General features: G+C 33.3%; 1 protein-coding gene and 1 pseudogene across 1 annotated transcript; both read left to right on the top strand.

The window, feature by feature from the left end:
- The first annotated feature begins 2730 nt into the window (after positions 1–2730).
- On the top strand, positions 2731–3707 carry LOC120168090 (protein MAINTENANCE OF MERISTEMS-like). Its single transcript, XM_039176920.1, has 2 exons — positions 2731–2786; positions 3263–3707. The coding sequence occupies exons 1-2, from the start codon at positions 2731–2733 to the stop codon at positions 3705–3707; spliced, it is 501 nt and encodes a 166-aa protein (XP_039032851.1).
- A 1217-nt stretch (positions 3708–4924) lies between these two features.
- LOC120168089 overlaps positions 4925–24864 on the top strand; it is a 30262-nt pseudogene continuing 10322 nt past the window's right edge.

The following is a 24864-nucleotide window of genomic DNA, read 5'->3' as shown; positions in this document are numbered from 1 at the left end:
CATCATATTCGAACCCGACCTAATATATAACTTAAAAATTTGACTCGATTTGATCTAAAATAATAAAAAAATATTATTTTTATTCAATAAAAAATGACTTAATTAAAAAATAATATATATAGGGGTATTATTATAATTATTCTTATATATAAGGTAAAATTATTTTATTCCAAGTCGGCTCAAATCATATATTTTTCACTCTAAACCCGACCCGACCCCAACCCCGACCCCAAATTTTAAAAAAACTCAATCGATCGAATCAGGTCGGATAAAAAATCGTCGAGTTCGAGTTTCATACCTATCCTTACGAATAACTATCGTTGCCCCATTAATAAAAGCACTGCATCAACTTTTGGCAGAAAAAAAGCAGTACAATTTTGTAGCGACCTTTGCCATTGAAGGCAAACTCGCCGCTGGATCCCCTCCTACTGCATTTAAGATGCCAAACTAGACTGTGGTCTCAACATGCCTTATCGCTTAATATGTTTTTTTCTTCTCCTTATCGGTGCTGCCAAACCATGCCCCAACCCAATAATCTGTTTGAAATTTAGTTGATTCTAGAGACTTGAGTTTAAATATGAGAAAATAGATTTGAAAAGTCCAAAAACGTTTTAAATTATGGGGTAATTGACAAGACAGGACTATAATTGAAAAATAATTTACGAGTTTTTTTGGTATTTAAATTTGGTTTCACGATTCAGTTTAATATTTAAAGTTTTTTTTATTTTAATTTGATGTTTGAATTTATTTTTTTATTAGAGTTGATACATGAATTTAGTTTCATAATTAAAATAAATCATATATAATAAGTAATAATTTAGATAAAGGGCCAAATTCATATTTTAATTAACTACAAAAAGTTAAGTGCCTAATTAAAGTAAGAAACCAAATTCATGCACCTAACCAAAAAAAAAAAACTCAAGTACCATGTGAACTTTGAAGTCAAGTTTAAGTATCAAAATATGTCATCATCTAATTTATTGACGGTTTATGAATTTATATATTACCTGTACATCAAATATTTATTATATTATTATAATACTAAGACTTTCAAATTTTATGTAAATGTTTGTAAAAAAACATATTATTTTAGATTTATAATTTTCAAGCTTAACACTTTCTTTTTATTAATCTAGAAGGTTTACAAGTGATAATATTTGTTTTAAAGACTTTTAGTCATTATATAATAAACATTTAAATACTTTACCGTAGGGATGGCAAATGGGTACAATTTCGTGGATTCCGCACCGCATCCTCTCTAATTGGAGCGGGGATGGGTATAATTTTAGCAGGTAGTGGGCGGGTGTAGATTTATAAAGTGGTACCCGTCGTGAGTGGTGGGCGGGTAATGGGTTTGAGACATTACCCGCCCCGCATCCGCCCGTCCCGCATCCGTCCACCCAGTTAAATATCTATTAAATTTTGGACCACTATGAATTTAGGTGTAATTTTAGAGACTAATTTATAAATTTTAATATTGTATAATATATAACATATAATTTATCCAAATATTACAGATATTTAGTCTTTAATCTGGTCTTTAAGTAGGAAATATTCGGCTCTTTGATTAAACCTATAATCTCACTAACCACGTCACTTTCCATGTTCTTTAGCCCATGTTGTCCATCCAAACACAAATTAACCGTACTATAAGCATTAACATCAAAATCATCAGTTTTCATGTTCTTTAGCCCCTCAAAACCCATATTAGGCGCACTATGAGCATTAACATCGAAAGCAACACAACAATCCAGCTCTGCGACTACATGCTCCCTACAATCTGTCTCCATAACATTCGTAGAGCTACTCCTCTGACAAATTGAAGCATGCGCTGCTACCTCATCACGAACTATTGGGAACCAACTCCAACATCCCATTAGTTTGCTGTCAGTTGCTGTCAGGCCGGTCTAGATGGATATGTCGCTTGTGGGTAGTAGGTGTGGGGATGGATTTGAAAATGTACCCGCGTGGGCGGGTGTGGATTTGAAAATTTGTACCCATCATGGGTGGTGGGCGGGTAGTGGATTAAAAAATATTAGGTGGGTATGGGGATGGGGGAGGGGGTATCCGCACCCGACCCGCCCGTTTGTCATCCCTATTTTACCATCGTGGTGCTCGAACCTTAAATCTTTAAAAATAACAATTATTCTTTTAACCACTGAAGTCGTTTAGTTCATACATATTATAGTGAATTTCTAACTTTGCTTCTATCTTTTTATTGGGTTCATATTTACCTCATTTATTAAAATATTTAATGTGAAATTAGACAATCAAAAGAATTGATATTATATTATTTATCATAAATTTATTTTAAAGAAAACGTATAACATTATTTGTTAAAAAGTTGTATTTTTTTTATATGAAATTAGTATTCCTCATCCTACCAAGCATGATATTAACAGACCCACATGAATGGGTTATGGGAAAGAGAGAGAAAAACAAATTTTGTGAGGCCCAACGTAGGGAAGGAAACGCCCAAATTGGCCCATTACGACACCCGGATAAATTATTTAACCCATTAGGGCACGCAAATATTTAATTTGGGATCTACGGTAAATTGAACAGTCTCCATGTAACTCGTCACGCTTCCATGTGATTTAATTTTTTAATGGATCATGTCAAGTGGACCCCACAAACGGAATAAAAAAATATATTGAGAGACTCGTCACACCCCAATAAAAAAAATTTGTAATTTTTAAAAGAAAATTAAAAAATTAATATTTTATGACCATGGAATTCGTTTATGACCATGGAATTCGTCACGCCGGCGTGACGAGTTCCAACGGGTATACTTTTCAAAATTTTGATCGTTGGTAAACGGTTAATTTTTTTAAAAAAATTCAATGAAACTCGTCACGCCGGTGTGACGAGTTCCAATGGCTATTTTCAGTTTGTAAAAACTAGTCGTTGGATAGAGTAGTATAAATAGAGTTTGGATTGTATATATTTTTCACTTTTAATTAAACATTCTACTGAGAACAAAAACTTTTGTATTGGAGAATTTGTGTTGAAATGACATCAAGAGATGAAATGTTACGCCTTGATGAAGTTCATATTTCGTCGATCGAGTTGACAACGGTAAGTTCAATTTGTTTTATTTCATTTTAGTTTTGACAAAATTATTGTATTAATAATAATTATTTTATGTAATTGTATTAAATAATTTATTTTCAAATTGTAGCTAGAAGAAAGATCATTCGTCATCGAGGAATGATGAATGAAGAGCCACATTAGCGGATGATGATATATTTTCACAATCCAGATTATATGGAGCGACGTTTCTTCACGGATTTAAGGTGATATCAACACTGATATCGGCGTTGATTGAGCATTGGAGTCCCGAAACGCATACGTTTCTTTTACCTTGTGGTGAAGTGACGATAACTTTGGAAGATGTTGCGTATCAACTTGGCGTTCCAATTAATGATATGCTATTGGTGCTTCGCAACACTTATAAGGTAAATAATGTTATTTCAAATTTATTGGGAAAGGAGGCTCCAACCGATGTCATTGATGGGTTGAGGGTACGGATGACGTGGTTGGAAAAAGAATTTAGAGTAGATGAACAATCAACGGAGCAAGAGGTGATTTATGCAGCTCAAGCATATCTTTTGATGTTGATTGGAGGAATCTTGCTACCGGATAAATCGGACAATTTGGTGCACACCCAAAATGTCATTGGATTTGAGGAGATCAGATGCCAATAACTTAAACATGAAACAAAGCTCCAAGTTTTCTCTTAATTTTTTGCTTCATTTGGCGATGAGATACATCTACAGGGAACATCATATTAATTGGCATGTCTGACATAAACACAATACCAATATCAGTTTGTAGAATTTCACCAGTATAATGGACAACTGTGAAGAGCTTGTTGCTCATTGTTTGAAATGTTTTTGGTTAGATGAAAACAATTTTTCGCGTAGGAGATTGAAGATGAAAGAAATGTCTAATGTAAGAGTTTGAATATGATATGCACAACTTAAAGGGAATACATATTTTTTCCCGTTAGAATTCGTCATAGCGGTGTGACGGGTTCCATTGAAATTTAAAAAAAAATCGTCTGTTTACCAATGGTCAATCCAACAGTCAAAAATTTGAAAATTATACCCGTTGGAACTCGTCACGCCGACGTGAAGAGTTCCATAGCCATAAAATATTTTTTTCTTTTAAAAAATTACAAAAAAATATTTTTTATTAGGATTCGTCATGCCGGAGTGATGAGTCCCTCAAGATATTTTTTTATTCCGGCTATGCAGCCTACCTGACACGACCCATTAAAAAATTATATCCCATAGAACTTGTCACCCTGGTGTGACGAGTTCTATGAGGACTGTTCGATTTGTCGTAGATCCCAAATTAAATTTTTGGGTGCCCTAATGGGTTAAATAATTTACTCGGGTGTCGTAATAGGCCAATTTGGCCGACGAATCTTTCTAAAAGGTAAAATTGACCCAATAAATAAGACCGGTAAAAAAGTAATCCATTAAGTTATTTCAAAAATTAATATGGATTTACGATAATGTTACCGTACAAGAAAAATTCGTTATGTCTATATGATGAGTTTGTTTAAATAATATTTTTTATTAAAATATATTTTTATTAAATTTTGTCGCGTCAAAGTGATAAGTTCTACTCGTAGTTCCCAAAATAAAAAAAATTGATACTATATTAGAGTAAATAATTAACTCGTCTCCTATATTGGGCCAAAATTACCCTATCTAAACTGTATTTCGGCTACTGACCCATACCATTATGTTCAAGAAATTCATTTTAAAGCAAAAAAAAAAAAAAATCAAAATGAAAAATAAAAGAAAAAAAAACCCCAAAGAAATTAAAATTCTTTTTAAAGCAAAAATCCTAGCTAGTAACCATAGTTGAGACAAAAGGGAAGAGGAGAAGTTCATATAGTACTTTAAGATGCATGCAAGCTTGTACTTTCTACGTTGCTCACTTTCTGCAACGCAAGTCCTTCTCCAAAACCCTCAAGAAGTTTCTCTCCGAAGCCCAAATCCAGGTTCTCTTATTTAAAACTTAAAGTTCGTTTTCTATGTATATTCGAATGTGGTTGTTGATTGGGTATGTAAAAACTGATAGAATGAACTCATTGTTCTGTTCCTAAATCTATACGTATCTGCTTTTTGATGTCTTAGTGGGGGGGCCTTGGAGTTTTTCATTTTTGTTGTTTTTATTTGTAATGAAGTAATTGCTTGTCAGGTTACACTTACACAATAAACAAGCCTGCGAGCTCAAAGGCATAAAAACATATATTTTTCCAATGTAAGGACATTTTCTTTATCGGCTTTCTGTTTCATCAATGCCTTTAGTGATCATATTTTTGTATGCCTCTAGTAACACTAATGGGTCTTTATGTCATGCTTTGGTTCCAAATGCGAGGGATGGAGTTTCATGCCGTATAAGCTGAGAAGCAGCTCCTCTCAAGTTTCTAATTAGAAAATTGTTCATGTAGGATAAATGTGGACTGTAGTTGGGTCTCTGGCTTTATTCTGTACCAGGAAAGCTATTTTACTGGGTTTTGTTAAAAGTGGCATTTAGGATTACCAAATGCAGCATGTCTATTCCACCTCCCTGTTACCGAGAAAAAAATGTAGAACCACTGTATATTACTTGTACTTACTGAACCATAATGTCCAAGACAGAAGCCAACAGTTAATTTTTTATTTGTCCTAATTATATCAATATCAGTACTCAGTAGGTGGATCTCACGTTTCTTGTAGCATTTTGATATTTTTATCTCTGTAAGCTGGCGGTCATAGATAATATATATTTATGAGTGTCTCTGTGTCACTGTGTGTGTGGATGCAGTATTGTGTTCTTGAAGCATGTATTGTTTTCTCCCTCAAGATGAGAAGGTTGTTTCTGCCATACTATAATTTTCCCTTATTTTTCCGTCTTCTTACTGGCAGTGTGTGTATGTTATTTGTGCTAGCCACTTAAGTGCATTAGGAGGTTTTTCCTTGTGATTTTTTTTTTCATTGGCTCGACTCTATATTAATTTTCTTTTTCTTGAATTTTTCAGAAAAATGATTTAACAGGTTCGTCCCTGGATTTGGAAGAAATGTGTTGCGAGTATCTGGCTATGAGGTAGGATTTAACTCTTGATTGTTTGAACATTTTTCAAGTGGGATAATTTCTCTTTTCCTGTATATACTGTAATGAAGAGTTAAATTGGTGCATGCTGGATCACCTTTGCATTTACATTCTCTATTTTCACAGTACTTATGCCATAAAATTAAACTTATGCTTGCAATTGCATTGAGAATGCGAAATACCAACAGAAATTGTTCTACCAGTGATCAGAAATGTCTACATTGGACTTTTATATAGTTTTGCTTAACATAGTTTGTGGTTTCTCCTAATTATTCCCCTTACAATAATTTTGAATGTCCTATATCAAGAAAAACATGTTGCGATGCTTGTTTTCTTAACTCTCTCTCTTTCCTATCCTTACCATACATTATTTTGTCACCTGTTTCTTTTTTACCTCTGCTTTTTGTTCTTAATTTTTTGGGATTTTGTATCATGCAGTGATCCATCCGGCACCAATTTAAACAAATTGCAGCTCCATGGTTTGTCAAACTAATAATATTCTATTGGATGATGACATTAATGATATATTTTGGTGTTGGGTTTGATGCTCAAAATGTGGAATTGCAGATATTCAGGGGGATGGCAATCGTAATAGTGATAGACAAGTTGACAATGATTCTACCATTACCAAGAAAAAGAAGAAAAGTGGCAATGATATTTTGGACAATATAGCTGGTCAATCTGATGTTGATGATAAATCTGTCAACTCGAAGAAAATTGAGGTGTAAGTTTTACATGAAGCAGTGAAGGAATCTGCTACTGATGTTACGAGAACAGTTGAATGAGTGTACTAAGAAAGAGAAGGAGAAAAGGAAGAAAATCAAATCAGATGAATCTCATGCTGATAGTGTCGAATGTTATCCTTTGGAGACATTAGATGGGGAATCTGGAAAAAAAATCTAAACATGCATTATCTACCGAACCAAATGGAAGGTCTGATGCTGGGATAGAAAATAAAACTAGGGATAAAAAGAAAAAGGAAAACAAGCTGACTTCTGATTCTTTAGTTGAAGGTGCGGCATATGGTTCAGAGGACACACAAGTACAACATGCTGCTACTATTTCAAATGCTAATGACACACCATTGGAAGATAAGACTTCCAAATCTAAAAAAATGAAGAAGGATGAATATGAAAATGTAGAGAAAGGAAAATCTAAAGACGATAAAAACAAGATCTCGAAGGTGGATTCAACAGTGGCAGATGATAAAAGTTCCCAAGAAAAGGAAAATATTGGATTCTGAAGTACATGACACTGAGCCTGTTAGTGAAAATGCTATTGAAGATTCTAAACGGAGGAAGAAAGAAACTACAGAAGAACAATTAAATTCATTGGTGGGAGCTGATAAACATGTCGGTAAAGGAAATGGGAACATTGAGAAAAATGGAAAGCATTCTGAGCAAAAGAGCTCGAAGAAGCAACAAAATGGCTTAGCTCAGGTAAGTTTATGAATGTCTTCGTAATTTGTTGGACATTTTAAACAAACGATGTATTGAAACCCAATTCTCACTTCAGTCACTTCTTTTCTTCCTTTGATTTAAAACAACGCATGTTCCATGGACTCGACTCTGTCATGATAAACCCAGAGTTTACATGTTCTGAGCATGCAATTTTTTTCCCTTTCAAACGGGCATCCTTTAAATGTATATTAAATCCCTGCCTTTGAAGTCGAATCAGTATCAGAGAGACTAATTAAACCTTCCATCTCTTCTTTACTTTAAATACCTTGCTTATTGTGTTTGTTACCAAGTAGGATTTACACGCTTATTGTGTTTTCCTTTTAGAAACTTGTGGGTTATATAGCAAATTGGATCTGACTAGTTGGTCTACATGGTAATTCTGGCCTATTTTAAAATTCTTTTCACATATTGAATGTATTAATTTATCTAGCTGAAGTTTCACTAAATTTGAAGGATATGCTCCAATCAGGTGTTTCCTGTCGTCTTTGTTTTTTCCATACTGCACGAGTTTTAGTGTTCGACCTTTTGGGTTAATTTGATGTTGGACTTAAGGTTTTGATATTGCTGGTATGATGCATATTTTCTTCTTTAACCTTATACCATCTTTAGATGTGCGTTGTTTGATACTTTCCTCCTTTCTTTCTCCCAATTGGAGAGATGTTTTTGACAATGTGTGGCGTTTAGCATTGAAGGAGAATTGTTGAGCTCGTACGAACAACCAAAAATGTCAAGAAGGGGTGAATTGGCCTTTTAAAAATGTTGGTGGAAGCAATCGAAAAATAAAACTTTTTGCACAACGATTTAGATTGGTTCGACTTCTAAACTAAGTCTACACTTACTACCTTAGCTTCCACGCTAAGAATTTCTCAAATCCACTAGATTTGTTTACCTGAGGACAAGGGGTAACCTTAAAACAACTCACAAAGTTTATACACCGAAACATTGTTTACACTATTTCCACAAGAGGAATTACAAATAAAGTAAAGAGAAAACCTCACAAGGCAAATGTGTTTGCACTAATTAAGCTCTCACCCAAATCACACTTGAGCAAAATAAACAATGAAGCTCACAGGTATGTTTACAACAAAAAGATTTTACAAATTAAGCACAAAACAAAGCTTTGATGTTGGTAGATTGGTTCAATATGATTCTTGTCGACCTTGGGAAGCTTTGACCTTTAATTTAATACTTTCTATATTAATTCTAGTCGTTGGGATCATTATAGCCGTTACCTACAACCAAAAACAACATTTAATGCACAAGGGATCGATCATTTTTCAAAAATATTTGATGGTTGTAACAAGGGTATCGATCCTTTAAGGGAAGGGATCGATCCTTTTTGTAAAAGGATATATCCCAAACTCACTAGGGGATCGATCATTTGGTCAAAGGGATCAATCCTTTTTCTAGGGGATCGATCCTTTAAGTTAAAAATTCTTAAAAACTTAACTTTGAAGTGCAAAAATGATCGAGTATGTTTTGAAAAGATTCGACTAAGTTGGAAAATATTTAAAACATATTTTTCAAGTTAATTTGAACTTTGAATTATTTTTTTTATAAATTCGATTAAGTCCAAAATCAATTTTACAATTTATTGTTATATAAAAATCTTAATTCAACAATCTCCCTTTTTTTTATTTAACAAAACCTTTTGAAATATTGTTTTTGAAAAATGCCCCCTTAGAAAAATAATAAAACAAATTGAGAATTTATGGAAAAATTTAAACTATAATTTATATTTTGAAAAAATTTTTCATTTTATACTTATTTCTCTCTTTTTTGTTATATAAAAAATAATTCAACAATGTTAGTAGTTTATAACAATGGGGATAAAGTAATTAAAAATAAGCTAGAATCATCAATAAGCTAGAATCATCAATAAGTATATTAAGGTACGAAAAGCATAAAGATCCCAAAATATCAAATGCATATATATAAGTTCAAGTACCCAACAAGATAAACATCCAAATATCCAATAAAAGTTCAAAATACCAAACATCCAAAGTCAAATATCCAAAATGTAGCAAAGTCTAAAGATGTGATAAAAATGATATGATATGCATGTCCTAAGACGCTGATGAAGGAGGGAAGGAAAGTCCATCAAGCTGACACTGAATCGATCAAACCTCATCGTCGTAGCATCCTAACAACGTTTTATCTCGTCAAGGTAGGAGTCGAAATGATCTCAGAGAGAATCAATCGACTGAAGCATCAACTCCTCAAAACCTCAGAAGAAATCTGCGTGAGGCGTCGGGGTCATCATGAGTCGCTCCCTCGGGCTCCTCTCCAGCGTCATCATGTGCATCGTCCTTATGCTCATCTCTATCATGTTTATTTTCCACGTGCTCTCCATGATGACTACGAACCCAATACATGGATCCCTTGGGCTCCTCCGAGTACCTGATCTTCGCCATGGTTCCTCGACCAATGGTCCTATCATATGAAGGATATGCCGGGCTTGTGAGAGGTGTCGACGTAAAGAAGCTTAAACAAGTGGCTAAGTTACATCCCGTAAACTAGGTTTGGTTGAGTATTTGATTTGAAGACGCTCACGATATCATTGAAGATCATGCTCGTAAGATGAAGCTTGTGACCTTGTTGGATGCAAAACATCCACCAATAGTCGCTCTCACGAACGTTCGAGAATTTTGTGCCTCGAGCATGGATGCAATGTGAGACAACAAGATGGAGCAATCGGTAATTTAGGGAGAAAATGATGGCTCTATTTTTTCTAAAGCGCATGTCGGTAGGAAAAGGACCTTTTTCGTTATCATCGCTAGTAAGAGGGAGGTCAAAAAACTAGGCGATGAAATCAATGATAATAGTGAGTTTGAACTATAAGATATAAAACTATGATCCCAAAAATGGTGCCATCATGAGAAGCAGATGACACACGAGCATTTAAGTAAAAAGCTCGAACCAATGAATGATAAGTAGGACCATTAAAGTTTAAAAAGGTAAAAAACTTCATATCTTTCAAATTTTGATCGTAAGGAAAACCCAAATTGTTTAGAAATTCAAAATCGATTTTTTTGGTTTTCTTGATAGGTCAATATGCAAAAAGCAAGTCAAAATGCTCATGAGCTTTTGTGTTTCAAAAACATCGGTCCATCCAAGAGTCGATTGGAGGATAGCTTGAGGATGCCCCTTTGAAGCCATACTTTTTTTTTCGGTGTTTCTTTAAAAAAATATGAAAATTAAGTTTGAGACAAAAGAGATGTTTGAAAAATGTTAAAAATGATTTTAGGAAGAATTAAAACTAAAATTTAGGTGAATAAAAGGTTTATGGCCGAATCGTATTGGGAGGGTGATTTTGGTTGGGGAATTTTATCGAACACCTTGTGGGTGTAGGATAAAAAGTTCGGGATTTTGACAAATTAATCAATGGGTAATGTCCCTTGCAATAAAACAAGTTTTACAATAAATAATGGTTCTCTAACCACCTAATTCAACCGAATTAATCTAAATTTGAAAAATTAAAAAGTTAGTGTTTTGAAAAATTAAAAATTTAGGGTTTTGAAAAATTCTTACCCAAATGTGTTGATTCCTTCAAAATGTTGATATGAAACGTTGAAAGTATGAAAGAATGATGATTTTGGAAATGATTTTGATCGAATAATTTTGAGTAAAATTTGATTTGGGAGTATTTTGGTTCGAAGTTTGGCTTAAGGGAGGTTGAAATGTGCCTAGCCTTTCTTTGCAAATCTGGCTTGAAGGAATCGATCTTTTTTCTTTAAAATTGCATTTTTATTCCAAGGACTAAATTTAATGACATGAGACTCTAATTGGATGCAACCTAAGTCATATTATTTAATAGGAAATAAATATTAGTGACTTAGGAATACTAAATATGCATGAATGTCAACTTGAAACTTCAAATTATACAAATTTTTATTATTGATCAATACAGTCCATAATTTGCATAAATAAGGTCCAAATCAAGTCACACAAACATACAATGGCTCTAAAGATCCTAAACATGCATATTTTTTAATTTTACTACATTTAAACATCATATTCTCAAAAACAAAATATATAATCAATACAAAGCATGGAGAACATGATTTCACCACAACAAACAAACATTGCAAATTTAAGGCCAAAATCATCATCATAAGAATATAAGGCCATAAAATTACAACTCATGCAAAAACAAACTCCCCCTAACTAATTGTAATTAAGAACAGTGTGGGGACACACAATCATGCATATGAACATTTAAAAACATATCAAGCATAAAATTGCATGAAATAAAAAATTGTTTCCACTTGAATTAAGGTTGTATTTATTTCTTCAAGTGTCATATTCCTTAGTGTATTTTAGAGCCTCCACATTGCTCACCATTGCTCCAATACACCTATAAGAGACATTTACTTGATTTTTGGTACCCAAATTGCTTTGGTTCCTTGATTGCTAGTTTCAATGCCTCTAGGTCCCTCAAGAACCCATACTTGTCTTATTTTATAAGATTTTATTTTCTTTATAGGACAAGTATTTATGACAAGGATAATGGTAAAATGTGAACATTTTTGCCATTTTTACACATGGTGAATTATTTTGATAAATTAATTCTTTTTCTTTTGTTAAGCTTTCAAACTTAACTTTCAAATCAAATATTTCTTTTTCTAAAGCATTGATTTTAGTTTTTTAAAGCTCAAAATCATTTTTCAAAATTTTGTTTTTTTTTTAAAATCAAGTTTTACTATCAAAATCTATTCATTTTCAACTTTGAAATTTGAAATTAATTTCTTATATTTGTAATTTATGGTCTCAAAGTCTAAATACAATTCATCACATGCATCTTGTAACTCTTTAAATGAATAAGAATTTGAATCAAAAGAGTTAGAAGTTATCATTGAATCTTCTTGAATGGCCATGAGGCATAGATTGACTATTTTACCATCGGAGTTGTCTACATCACTCCAAGCCGCGACAAAAGCCTTTTTTTTTGTTTGATCCATTCTTCTTTAGGAGAGGACATTCATACTTGACATGTCCCATCCTTTGGCACTCAAAGCACACCAGGGGACCTTTCTTCTTGCTACATTCATACTTCATTTCTTTTCCTTTGGAAGACATGAATTTAAAGAATTGTTTGAAGAACTTGGCAATTTATTCATTCAACTCTTCACTTGAGTCTTGATTATTCTCATTGGTGGATTTGAAGGTGATTCAAACATCATTCTTTTTTTCTTCTTCCTTTTTCCTTTGGAGTTTTACTTCATGAGTGAGTAATGAGCCAATAAGCTCATCAAGGGTGTATAACTCGAATTACTTGGCTTCTTAAATGGAATTGGCTTTGCCATCCCAAGACTTAGGCAATGAGGCAAGCATTTTTCTCATTATCTCTTCATTTGGATAGACCTTCCCAAAGTTCTTCAAGTCATTGATGATAGTGGCAAATCGATCGATATTATCTTGATGTCTTCATCAGGCTTCATCTTGAAGTTCTCATAGTTAATAGTGAGAATGTCAATCTTTGACTTCTTCACTTGGCTTGTTCCTTTGTGGTTACCTCTAATTTGTCCTAAATCTCCTTAGCATTAGAGCATAAAGATACTCTACTATACTCATTCGGGCCAATAGCACAAATGATGATGTTCATGGCTTTGGCATTGATTGGGAAAGCTTCCTATCTTTACTTGTCCACTCATTTCGATTTCTTGAAGGCATGAGAGAATCATTAACGATGGCATCCTTAACCTCAAGGTCAATGGATTGGATTAACAACATCATCCTATTTTTCAATAGGATTAATTTACTAATTAAAGTGGGGTGGTTTATGGATGGAGTGAGAATCTTCAACATTGTAGGAGTCGGAAGTTGAAGTCATCTTTATCGGTTGATTAAATAAGTTGATAGAGCTCTCATAAGACTTTCTCAAGGTTGTTAAACCGTCGATATAGACCCGCTCTAATACCGATTGTTGAGCTCGAACGAACTACCAAAAATTCCAAGAGGGAGTGGATTGGTCTTTTAAAAACTTTGGTGGAAGCAGTTAAAAAATAAAAATTTTTGCACAACGATTGAGAGTGGTTCAACTTCTAAACCAAGCCTACATCCACTACTTTAGCATCCACACTAAGGATTTCTCAAATCCACTAGATTTGTTTACCTTTGAGGACAATGTGTAACCTTATAGCAACTCACAAGGTTTATACCCAAAAACCTTATTTACACTCTTTCCACAAGAGGAATTACAAATAAAGCAAACAAAGAGAAAGCCTCACAAGACAAATGTGTTTGCACTAATTAAGCTCTCACCCAAATCACACTTGAGCAAAATAAACAATAAAGCTCACGAGTTTGTTTACAACAAAAGGATTTTACAAATTAAGCACAAAACAAAGCTTTTATGTTGGTAGGTTGATTCAATATGATTCTTGCTGACATTGGGAAACTTTGACCTTAAATTTATACATTCTCCATTAATTCTAGTCGTTGGGGATCATTATTTCCGTTACCTAAAACCAAAAACAATGTTTAATGCACATGGGATCGATCATTTGGTGAAAGAGATCGATCATTTTTTAAAAAATTCGACCGTTGTAACAAGGGGATCGATCCTTTAAGGGAAGGGATCAATCATTTTCATTAAGGGATCGATCCTTTTGGTGAAGGGATCGATCCTTTTTATAAAGGGATCGATCCCAAACTCACTGGAATCAAAGGGATCGATCTCACTGGAATCAAAGGGATCGATCATTTGGTAAAGCGATCGATCATTTTTCTAGGGGATCGATCATTTGAGCCAAAAATCCTTGAAACCTTAACTTTGAAGCATGGAAATGATCGAGTATGGTTTTGAAAAGGTTCGACTAAGTTTGAAAACATTTTAAACATATTTTTCAAATTAATTTGGACTTTAAAATATTTTGATAAATTTTTTATAAATTCGATTAAGTCCAAAATCAATTTTGTGATTTATTGTTATATCAAAATCTTAATTCAACAATCTCTCCTTTTTGATATAACAAAACATTTTGAAATATTGTTTTTGAAAAATGCTCTCCCTTGAAAAAAATAAAACAATTTGAGAATTTATGAAAAAATTTAAGCTCTAATTTATATTTTCAAAAATAATTTTTCATTTTATGCTTACTTCTCCCCCTTCTTTGTTATATCAAAAATAATTCAACAATGTTAGTAGCTTATAAAGTTGGAGATAAAGTAATTAAAAATAAGCTAGAGTCATCAATAAGCATATAAAGGTACGAAAAGCATAAATATACCGAAATATCAAATGCATATATATATAAGTTAAAGTACCCAACAAAATAAACATCCAAATATCCAATAAAAGTTCAAAATACCAAACATATAAACTCAAATATCCAAAATGTAGCAAAGTCTAATTATGTGATAAAATGATATTGTAACACCCCCAACCCGTACCCAACCCGGATACGAATCTGAGGTGTCACATTGACTTTTCCAATTGATTTTTTTAAAAAAGAAAACCGAAGAACTTTTAAACTTTCATTAAAATATATTATTATTATACATAAGTTGACCAAAAAAGACAAAAACGGATCAGAGCATTTATAACCAACATATTTCTTACATGCCAACACATTATATACAACAAAAATACATATTGTGAATTTACTTCTGATCTGATCGCTAAGTGGAGATATGCTGCTTTGCAAATTCCTATTCTTGATCCTCTTGCTCTTCAGAACCTACGTGTAAAAACGTTTACACGCTAAGTCATAGACTTAGTGAGGCATAATTACATAATAAAGAATTACTAAAAATATAAACATGCAATCTACTATCCAAATGCAATTATACTATCATATCATCATTTATCATACCACATATGAAACAATATAAATCACACCATATTAAAATACAATCATATGCATACTCTTTATGTCATGTTTAAGCCCATATACACTATTGAGAACAACAAGTATACAAGTACTATAAGGTTGTGCACACATATGCTGTCACTACAGCTCAATCAATGTCCCGAAGGACCTATCCATACGTTCCGAAGAACATAGGTAATCATGTCCATATGTTCCAGAGAAAATAAGTAATCCTGTCCATATGTTCCCAAGAACATAGGTAATCCTGTCCATATGTTCCGGAGAACATAGGTAATCATGTCACTATGTTCCGAAGCACATAGGTAATCCTGTCCATATGTTCCGAAGAACATAGGTAATCTTGTCCATATGTTCCGAAGAACATAGGTAATCATGTCCATATGTTCCGAAGAACATAGGTAATCTATCCATATGTCTCGAAAGACATAGGTAACCCTCAACTCTTGGCATGCCAACTATACCTACAATTCTAATAACTCATATTATTTCATTCATATTCGTATATCTCATGTTCATTTCTCATCTAATCACATATCACTCGGTTTAATTTATGATTTGACATATTCTCATCCTATAACTTATATAAACATATACATCACTTATACTAGTTCTTATGTCCCATCACACTAGCATATTTTCATATATTTGTAATCACGTAGTTTATTTTTCGTATAATTCATGTCACATCTCATATGATTTCATATTCATATGCTATATATTTCATATTCTTTCTTATGTTCTTACCATACCTCTTATTTCATATTCTTAGGTAATCATATAGATCATTTTAACTATTTCACATATTTATCACATTTATATATATATTTACACAACTCATATAATATATATACTGTAACATGTCAATACATCTGCTCATGCATACATATAAATCATAACAAACACATCACACACACTTCACATATCTAATATATATCATGTAACTCATTCAATCACATATGACACATACACTCATATATATAAGCTCTAATATGGAAAATAGACTTACCACAATTCACATAGTATATCCCATAGACATTTAACTTTTCATGCATGCTCATTTCAAGCATGTCACATAAATCATATGGTATGAATTCATATCATGTTTCATAATATTGAATGAATCATGTATCAAGATATTAAATCTAGACTTATCGCAAGTCTAGAACTAAATATACTAACATAATCATGTTATGCATATGCACTCACCTTAGCCTTGTTTGAATTGAATCAATTCTAACCCTTCGATTACTTTGAAGCAAAGTCTTGTTCAATAACTACATAATTATATATTGATGCATATCAGTATTCCACTTTATATACGTTAATTGTTCATTCCTTAGACTAAAAGAAAGGCTAATTTCATCTCTTAATGAAGGTATGTATCGATGCACCCTACAGTGTATCGATGCATTCCTTAACGTGTGCATCGATGCACTACCTATGCATCAGTGCACAAATTACATTAGATGTTTTCTTCTTAATGGGGTTGTATCGATGCACTACATGTGCATCGATGCACTAATTGCTTTCGATGTTTAATTATTTGATAGTGCATCGATGCACACAACCCAGAAATTCCATTTTGAGCACGAAAATATCTTACTTTGTCCTCAAATTCTACTTATTAACCCCTTCTTATACCTTAAAACTTATCTATACATATGTAAACCTTCTTATAACACTATAACACTTCACCATCTCTCATAATTCACCATAATTCTTGAATCAAAGAATTTCATCAAATTTTCCATGTGTTCTTAATTCAATTCTTTCACCTCTAACTTCTTAATTAACCCTTTGACAAGTCAAATTCAACTTCTTATTCTAATTATGAACTATATTTCTAAATTTCATTTAAGAACTCCAAATCTTTAAATCCTCCTACACTCTTCATCTTGTTGTTTTAAAGCAAATTAAGCTTTCCTTAAGCTTACTTAGCATCTAATAATGAAAACCAAACTTAAATTTCAGCACTTAATCAGTTCAAGAGAAAACTCACCTTTGCTTGGCTTCACACGTGAAAAAGAAGAGAAAGGAAGAGAACTCTGGAAACCTTTAAACTTTGTTTTCTTCCTTCCACGTGTATCTATATATACCATTCTTAAATTTTTTTCTTTGAAAATGACCATACTATCATTTCATTCCTCATTCTTTTCAATTTGATACTACACCACATTTCTCATATAAGTCTTCAAACTATTAAATTATTCTTATTTAATCACCAATTTTGAAACCTTACAATTTAGTCACTAACCTAGTATTGAGGATGTTACAAATCTCCCCTCCTTTTAAGAAAATTCATCCTCAAATTTTCATTACACATACCGATAAGAACATATCTTTTAATGTTCTCATGCTCCTTTCTCTACTTTATCCCATTGCAATTTATAATCAATGATTTGCTTTCACTTCCCAAAGAACCCAATCCATTTCTAATTACCTTATAACCATAACCAATCTCTTATTCCATCATTCTTTAACTCAGAACAAAACCTTAAATCTCTTCAAATGTTATTAAACGTATACTTTACGAAATCAAACAATATTTTCATAACACTATCTACCATTTCCTCACCCCTTATCAACTTATAATTCACACTTTACACCCCTTTTCATTTAATTTCCCTATATATTTACTCCTTTATAAATCACTAACTCCTTGTCTCATAGATCATATCTTTTTTTCTTATTCTAGTCACCAGGTACTTATCCCTTGAGGAATAGCTCTATTAGATTAACAGATAATTCAATTCCCTGAATCCGAATAGAACACTTCCAACATATCTTGTTTACTTTAGCACTGCACCTTAATGGATTTGTCACTACACTATTACTACAATTAACTTCTAACTAAATTCTCAATTCTCTTACTCATTCTCTACTCGTATATGGTTATGCAAGCTCAGATCAACTAATATCATAATGTATTTACTATACAATAGAAAGATACCTGCTAATATCTCTAGATCCGCACTGTCTTCACTGATATTAAGATTATATTCTAGTCGTAGAGCGTATTTTCTGTTGAGTAGAAGATTTGTCTGATTTCTTCCTCTATTCTACCCCGTCCCCTCTGGGACATCGAAGCAGATCGCTCCGACTGTACAGACTCTCTTGTCCCCAATGGACAATCTCTCATGAAATGTCCTATTTCCCCACATCGGAAACAGGCTCTAGATTAAACTCTACATGCCCCACCATGATATCTCCCACAAATCTGACAGTGTCTCTGTTGTGCTCTTCCATCACCAGACTTTCCCAATTGAGTTTTTCTAACTCTCATCTGATTTGATCCTCTAGTAGAGGATACTACTGATTCAGACCTTACTTGGGATTGGAAACCAGAATCTCTACCTCTCTTGGGTGGTACAGAGCTCGATGAAGCCCTCTTCCTTTTTGAAGACTGAGTTTTTTTTATCCCCAAACCGCTCATTCTGAGCTCTTTCTAGAGCTTTAGCATGATTTACTACCTCTTGAAACGAGGACAGGTTTAATACAATCAACATCTCTTTTAGCCTTGGTCGTAGTCCTTCAATAAACCACTCACATGCTTCTTTCTCTGTCCGAATCAATTTGGTAGCGAAACGACTTAACTTGTTGAACTCGCACTCATATTCATACAGAGCGCGATTCATCTGTTTTAAATTCAAGAATTCTTGCTTTATTTTCCTGATGAACTGATCTCCTATATACTTGTGCTTAAACTCTTCCAAAAATAAATATCAGGTTATCTGATTATTTGGCATCTATTAATAACATTCGTACACCAGATTCTCGCTTGCCCACGGAGCAAGGAGACCATCCCATCTAGTTTCTCCATATTAGAGCAGTGGAGTCCCTCTAACATGATTTTTACATCATTAAGCCAAAGATCCGCAACAACGAGACCTTCTTCGACTTCACTTTTGAACTCTGGAGCTTCTTATCCCCTTAACTCTTTGGCTACATTTATTCTCTGCGTTAAGAATGTAGGAGGTTGGAAACGTGTCAAAATAGTGTCCAACGTCCTGAAAATACATTTTGATCTTGCACAGGCACTCCAGAGGGTGTCTGTCCTTCACCTTGCCTGGCCAGGGCAGGTGAATTACTACTTTCAGCTAATCTATCATCTCCCGCTTCACCCCGGGAGCTATCTTGTCCGGACATCTAATAAGAGATACCAAATGTTTCTATTAGCTAAACAACATACTCATTACTCTTATCAGATCAGAAGTTCTTACTACAATGTTGGCATGTACACTTTTTAAGACACTATGGACTCCGGTTTATGCCAAGAATCGACTAAAGCATAGCTCTGATACCATTAATGTAACACCCTTAACCCGTACCCGACCCGGATACGAATATGAGGTGTCACATTGACTTTTTCAATTGATTTTATTTTAAAGAAAACAGAAGAACTTTTAAACTTTCATTAAAATGTATTATTACTTTACATAAGTTGACCAAACAAGATAAAAACTGATCAGAGCATTTATAACCAACATATTTCTTACATGCCAACACATTATATACAACAAAATACATATTGTGACTTTACTTCTGATATGATCGCTGAGTGGAGATATGATGCTCTGTAAATTCATATTCTTGATCCTCTTGCTCTTTAGAACCTACGTGTAAAAATGCTTACACGCTGAGTCATAGACTTAGTGAGGCAAAATTACATAATAAAGAATTACTAAAAATATAAACATGCAATCTACTATCCAAATGCAATTATACTATCATATCATCATTTATCATACCACATATGAAACAATGTAAATCATAATAATACCATATTAAAATACAATCATATGCATACTATTTATGTCCTGTTTAAGCCCATATACACTTGTTGAGTTAATCGATCGATGGAATCGGCCAAGAGGGGGTGAATTGGCAATAAAAATTTTGGTGGAAGCTTTTGCAGAAAATTGAAAGTAATTGCACAACGATTTAGAGTGGTTTAACTTTATCAACTAAAGTCTACATCCACTACCTTATCTATCCACACTAAGGATTTTCCAACAAATTCATTAATTTTTCTTTCTTTTGAGGCCAAAGAGATAACCTTACAACTCGCTCAAGAATATACCCCAATTCTTGAGAACACTATTTTCTCAAAGAGAATATTACAAATTTGCAAACTTACAAGAAAAACCTCACAAGGAAAATATGTTTGCACAATTCTAAAACAAAGAAAGAACACTCAAGAATAAATACAATTGAGCACAATAAGTGTTCTTGAAAGCAAAATGAATATTGAATGAAAAATAGGCTTGAAATGCTCAAATTTGAGGTTTGATGCTTTCTCTTTGAATCTCTCTTGATTCTAGTTGCTTGTTGTTTCTTGTTATTGATCAATGGCTTCTAAGCTTGTTTAAATACACCTTGAATAACTTTTGAACGTTGGGGATGATTAATGGAGTCAATAGAGCCGTTTAAGTGTGAAAATAATTAATTAAAGCAGTTGGGAGCGTCAGTGCATCGATGCATACCCATGGTGCATCAGTGTAAAATTAAAATATTTTGACCGTTGGACCCTTAGTGCATCGGTGCAGTAAGAGTGCATCGATGCATCAAGTGCATTCGATGTTTCAAAATAGCTAGAGTGCATCGATGCATGGCTGGTGCATCGATGCATCAAATGCATTTGATGTTTTTATAAAATCCTCAGTGCATCGGTGCATGGTAAGTGCATCGATGCATGAAATGCATTCGATGTTCAATTTAATTCATGGTGCATCGATGCATGGATTGGTGCATCACTCTGAAAAATTGATTTTAGGCTTGATTTTGGTTCAAAATACTTTGTGAAAATTGTTTCAAAAATATATTAAGTATAAAACACAATTTTACACATTTAGTAAGGTTTGAAATTGATCTTAAAAGACTTGGAGTAATAATTTGATATTCCATTAATTGAATCAGATATACTTAGAAAATCATTTGTAAAATCTTAAAATTCTTTTAAACTAATTTGTTATATCGAAATATCAAAATGTTTTCAACAATCTCCCCCTTTTTGATATAACAAAACACTTGAGTAATTTTAAGATTTTCTTTGAAAAACTATTTTGAAAATCAAGTTTGAAATTACTCCCCCTTACTACCTTACTATAACATTTTACACTTCTCCCCATTTTTGTTAAATCAAAAAGACTCTAAAATAACTTTACACAAGGTTTTGAAAAAATTAGCCAATTTATATTTAGAAACTTAAAGATTAAGCTGCTAAGATCAAAGATCAAAAGAGAGATTAGGCATTAGTTTCATAATCAATATTCATAATAAAATGTGAAATGGTTAATTGGTCATATTCAACTAAAAAGTAAATAATGCACATATTGAAACAACCTAAAATATATATGAAATAAAAGTTCAAATATCCATCAAACAAACATCCAACAATCAAAGAAAGACAATCCAAAATGTTTTAACAATTTAAATTCAAGTTCAAACCCAAAAACAATCAAAGCAAGATAAGTCTATTAATCCATCGAAGGATCGGGAGGAGGAGGAGGGTAACGAGCTCTCATCTCAAGCGTAAGTGCATTCAAACGATCATTCATATCTTGTTGTCGAGCTCCCAAGGTAGAGAGATGGGACTCAATGAATGTGAAGCGCGAATCCATAGACGCATACCGTAAATCAAATGTCTCCAAAAACGAACGAAAATATGGAGGCATTTGATCTTCTTGTGGAGCTGGTTCCGGTGCAGGCTCGTCATCAGGTACGTGATCATCAATGTCTTGCATAAGTTGTTGAAATTCAGGATCATCGTCAGAAGCCGGAGCCAGAGGAAAAGGAGGAGCATGAGAGGAGCTAGGAGTTAGGAGCAGCTCGTGAGGAACTAGCTCCCGGAGTTTGCTTTCCGGGTCTAAAAACCCATTGACTGGTTACCTCGTCTTGTTTCCAATCCGCTTTCTTCAAGGATGTGAGATTGATTTGATTTTGGAGTGGAATAGGATTGTCGAGAGAGACGTCTAGACCAAGTTTGATAAAGAGGTTACTAAGAAGACATCCATAAATCAATGTTTCAACATGTTTTGAAGGAACAATGTTTATGATGTCCACTAGTTGACTGAATATAATGTGGGGCATATTTATTTCTATTTTATTTTTAATACAATTCATCCACCATAAATCCCTAGCACGAAGTGTGAGTACCTACCTCCGGATGGTCTAAACCACCAAGAGATCATCAAATGGAAAAAACGATCGTGATGAGATCGCAGAGTACTAACACTGGAGTTTGGAACATAGGGATATTCCACATTTTCACTCTCATTATATACACCACTATCATCTAACCCAAATCGAAAAGCTATAGTCTCAGGGTCAATATTAATATATTGGCCTAAAAGATAGGATCTAATGGCTATAGTTCTACATTGAGTTTCATTTTGAATACACACCGCATTGGAATAGAAAATGCATACCAATTGTTGATAGTCGATAGGTTTAAGCTGAAATAATTTATCAAATTTCCAAGCTTTAAGAATCGGAAGGTATTCGAAGTCAATGTCAACCATGGCTTGAAGCGAAGGAATACGCTCTTCACGGATTCTATAAGTTTGGAAAGAATTTCTGTACCTAGAGTACAATTCGTCTCTACGACGCTCAGACATGTTAAAACAAGATCCTAATAGAGATGAAGGTGGAGGAGGAACAAGATTAGGAGGTTGGTTTGAACGAGAATAACTCGACGAAGTCCTAGGGCGTTTGGGATTAGACATGATTTAAGAATCGGAAAAAGAAATATAACCTGCAAAATTGAAACACATGTATTCACAATAATCAATCCCAAAACTCAATTGAGTCCTCAATAATTCAAGGTTCTCTAAACTGAATCCTAATGGGCAATTTTTGAAAAACTATTTGAAAATAATATTTGTAAATAATATGTATAGTTTTTCATGAAAACAACATAATTAAATCAAGAACATCAAATTTAGAATTTAAATTTAGATTTTCGATTTTTTTTATTTCAAAATTCACAAATTCATTGAAAATTTGTGAGTTTTTGTTTAAATTAGTTGTAAAAACTAATTTGTAATCATCAAACTATCAATGCCCGATATAATGTTCATCCTAGAACTAATTAAAACTAGTCCTAAGATCAAAAATCAATAAAATAGGGTTTTTGAAATATTACCTTGAAAATTTTGGATTTGAGAGGAATGTGATGTTGTTTTGCATGATTTGATGATAAATGCAGGATTAAGAGTTGAAAACTCGAAGATTCCAATAATATTTTGTTGATTTTAAGCAAAAGGAGATTTTAGAGAGAGAGAGAGAGGGGAACGACGTGAGTGTTTTAGAGTTAGGAGTTTGAGAAGATGAAGAAAATAAGGGTTTTTATCTAAAAACCCGACGGATGCATCGATGCATGACCCCGTGCATCGATGCACATTCAAGGCGTGCATCAACATGATGAATCGATGCACATTCAAAGATTCAAAGGGATGCATCGATGCACTATTAAGTGTATCGATGCATGAAGCACAGAAATGTTAAAAATCCGTTTTAAACACTTAAAATGCTAAATTAATTAGCTCTAGTGGTATTGGCAACTCATATATTGAAAAATAATCATGTTCAATCAATCAAATTATTCTTTAACAATATTTGAACATAAAATTAATTTTCACCAAATAACATAAACTCCCCCTAACTAATAGCAAAGAATGCAATAAAAAATTACCATTATAAGCATTTTTCATTTATTCTTAAAAGTGCTAAAATTATTTTAAACACTAAGTGACATGGTCTCTAATGAAGTGATGTCTTATTTCAATGTGATTAGTTCTAGAGTGTTGGATGGGATTTTTAGTGAGACAAATAGCACTAGTATTGTCATACTTGATAGGAATAATATCTACTTCAATTCCATAATCAAAAAGTTGTTGTTTCATCCATAAAACTTGTGCACAACAACTACCGGCTGAAATGTATTCTGCTTCAGTGGTAGATAATGCGACACAATTTTGTTTCTTTGAAAACCAAGAAATTAACATATTTCCAAGGAATTGGCAAGTACCGGAGGTGCTTTTCCTATCTAATTTGCATCCTCCATAATCCGCATCAGAAAAGGCATGCAAGCTAAAGCTAGAGTCTCTATGATACCAAAGTCCTAAACTAGGAGTGTCCTTAAGGTATCTAAAGATTCTCTTAATAGCTAGTAAATGTGATTCCTTATGGCATGATTGAAATATAGCACATAAGCAAACACTAAACATAATGTCCGGTCTACTTGAAGTTAGATAAAGTAGAGATTCAATCATTGACCTATATAATTTAACATCTACACATTTACCTCATTCATCTAAGTCAAGCTTTGTTGAAGAGCTCATCGGAGTGTCATGAGGTTTGCTATTTTCCAGTTAAAACTTCTTGAGCATATCTTTGACGTACTTAGCTTGATTAATGAAGATGCCATCTTTTCTTTGCTTGATTTGGAGTCCCAAGAA

This window comes from Hibiscus syriacus, unplaced genomic scaffold (assembly GCF_006381635.1).
Source record: "Hibiscus syriacus cultivar Baekdansim isolate YM2019G1 unplaced genomic scaffold, ASM638163v2 tig00111708_pilon, whole genome shotgun sequence".
NCBI lineage: Eukaryota > Viridiplantae > Streptophyta > Magnoliopsida > Malvales > Malvaceae > Hibiscus > Hibiscus syriacus.
Note: the sequence above shows the minus strand (reverse complement) of the source record. Positions and strands in the feature narration are given on the sequence as shown.

Bases quoted from the DNA above. Each gene is read 5' to 3' on its own strand.
- LOC120168090 (XM_039176920.1), top strand. From the start codon at position 2,731: ATGGAATTCGTTTATGACCATGGAATTCGTCACGCCGGCGTGACGAGT. The intron at 2,787-3,262 runs GTATACTTTTCA...TTCACAATCCAG, and splicing joins GGCGTGACGAGTTCCAACGG to ATTATATGGAGCGACGTTTC.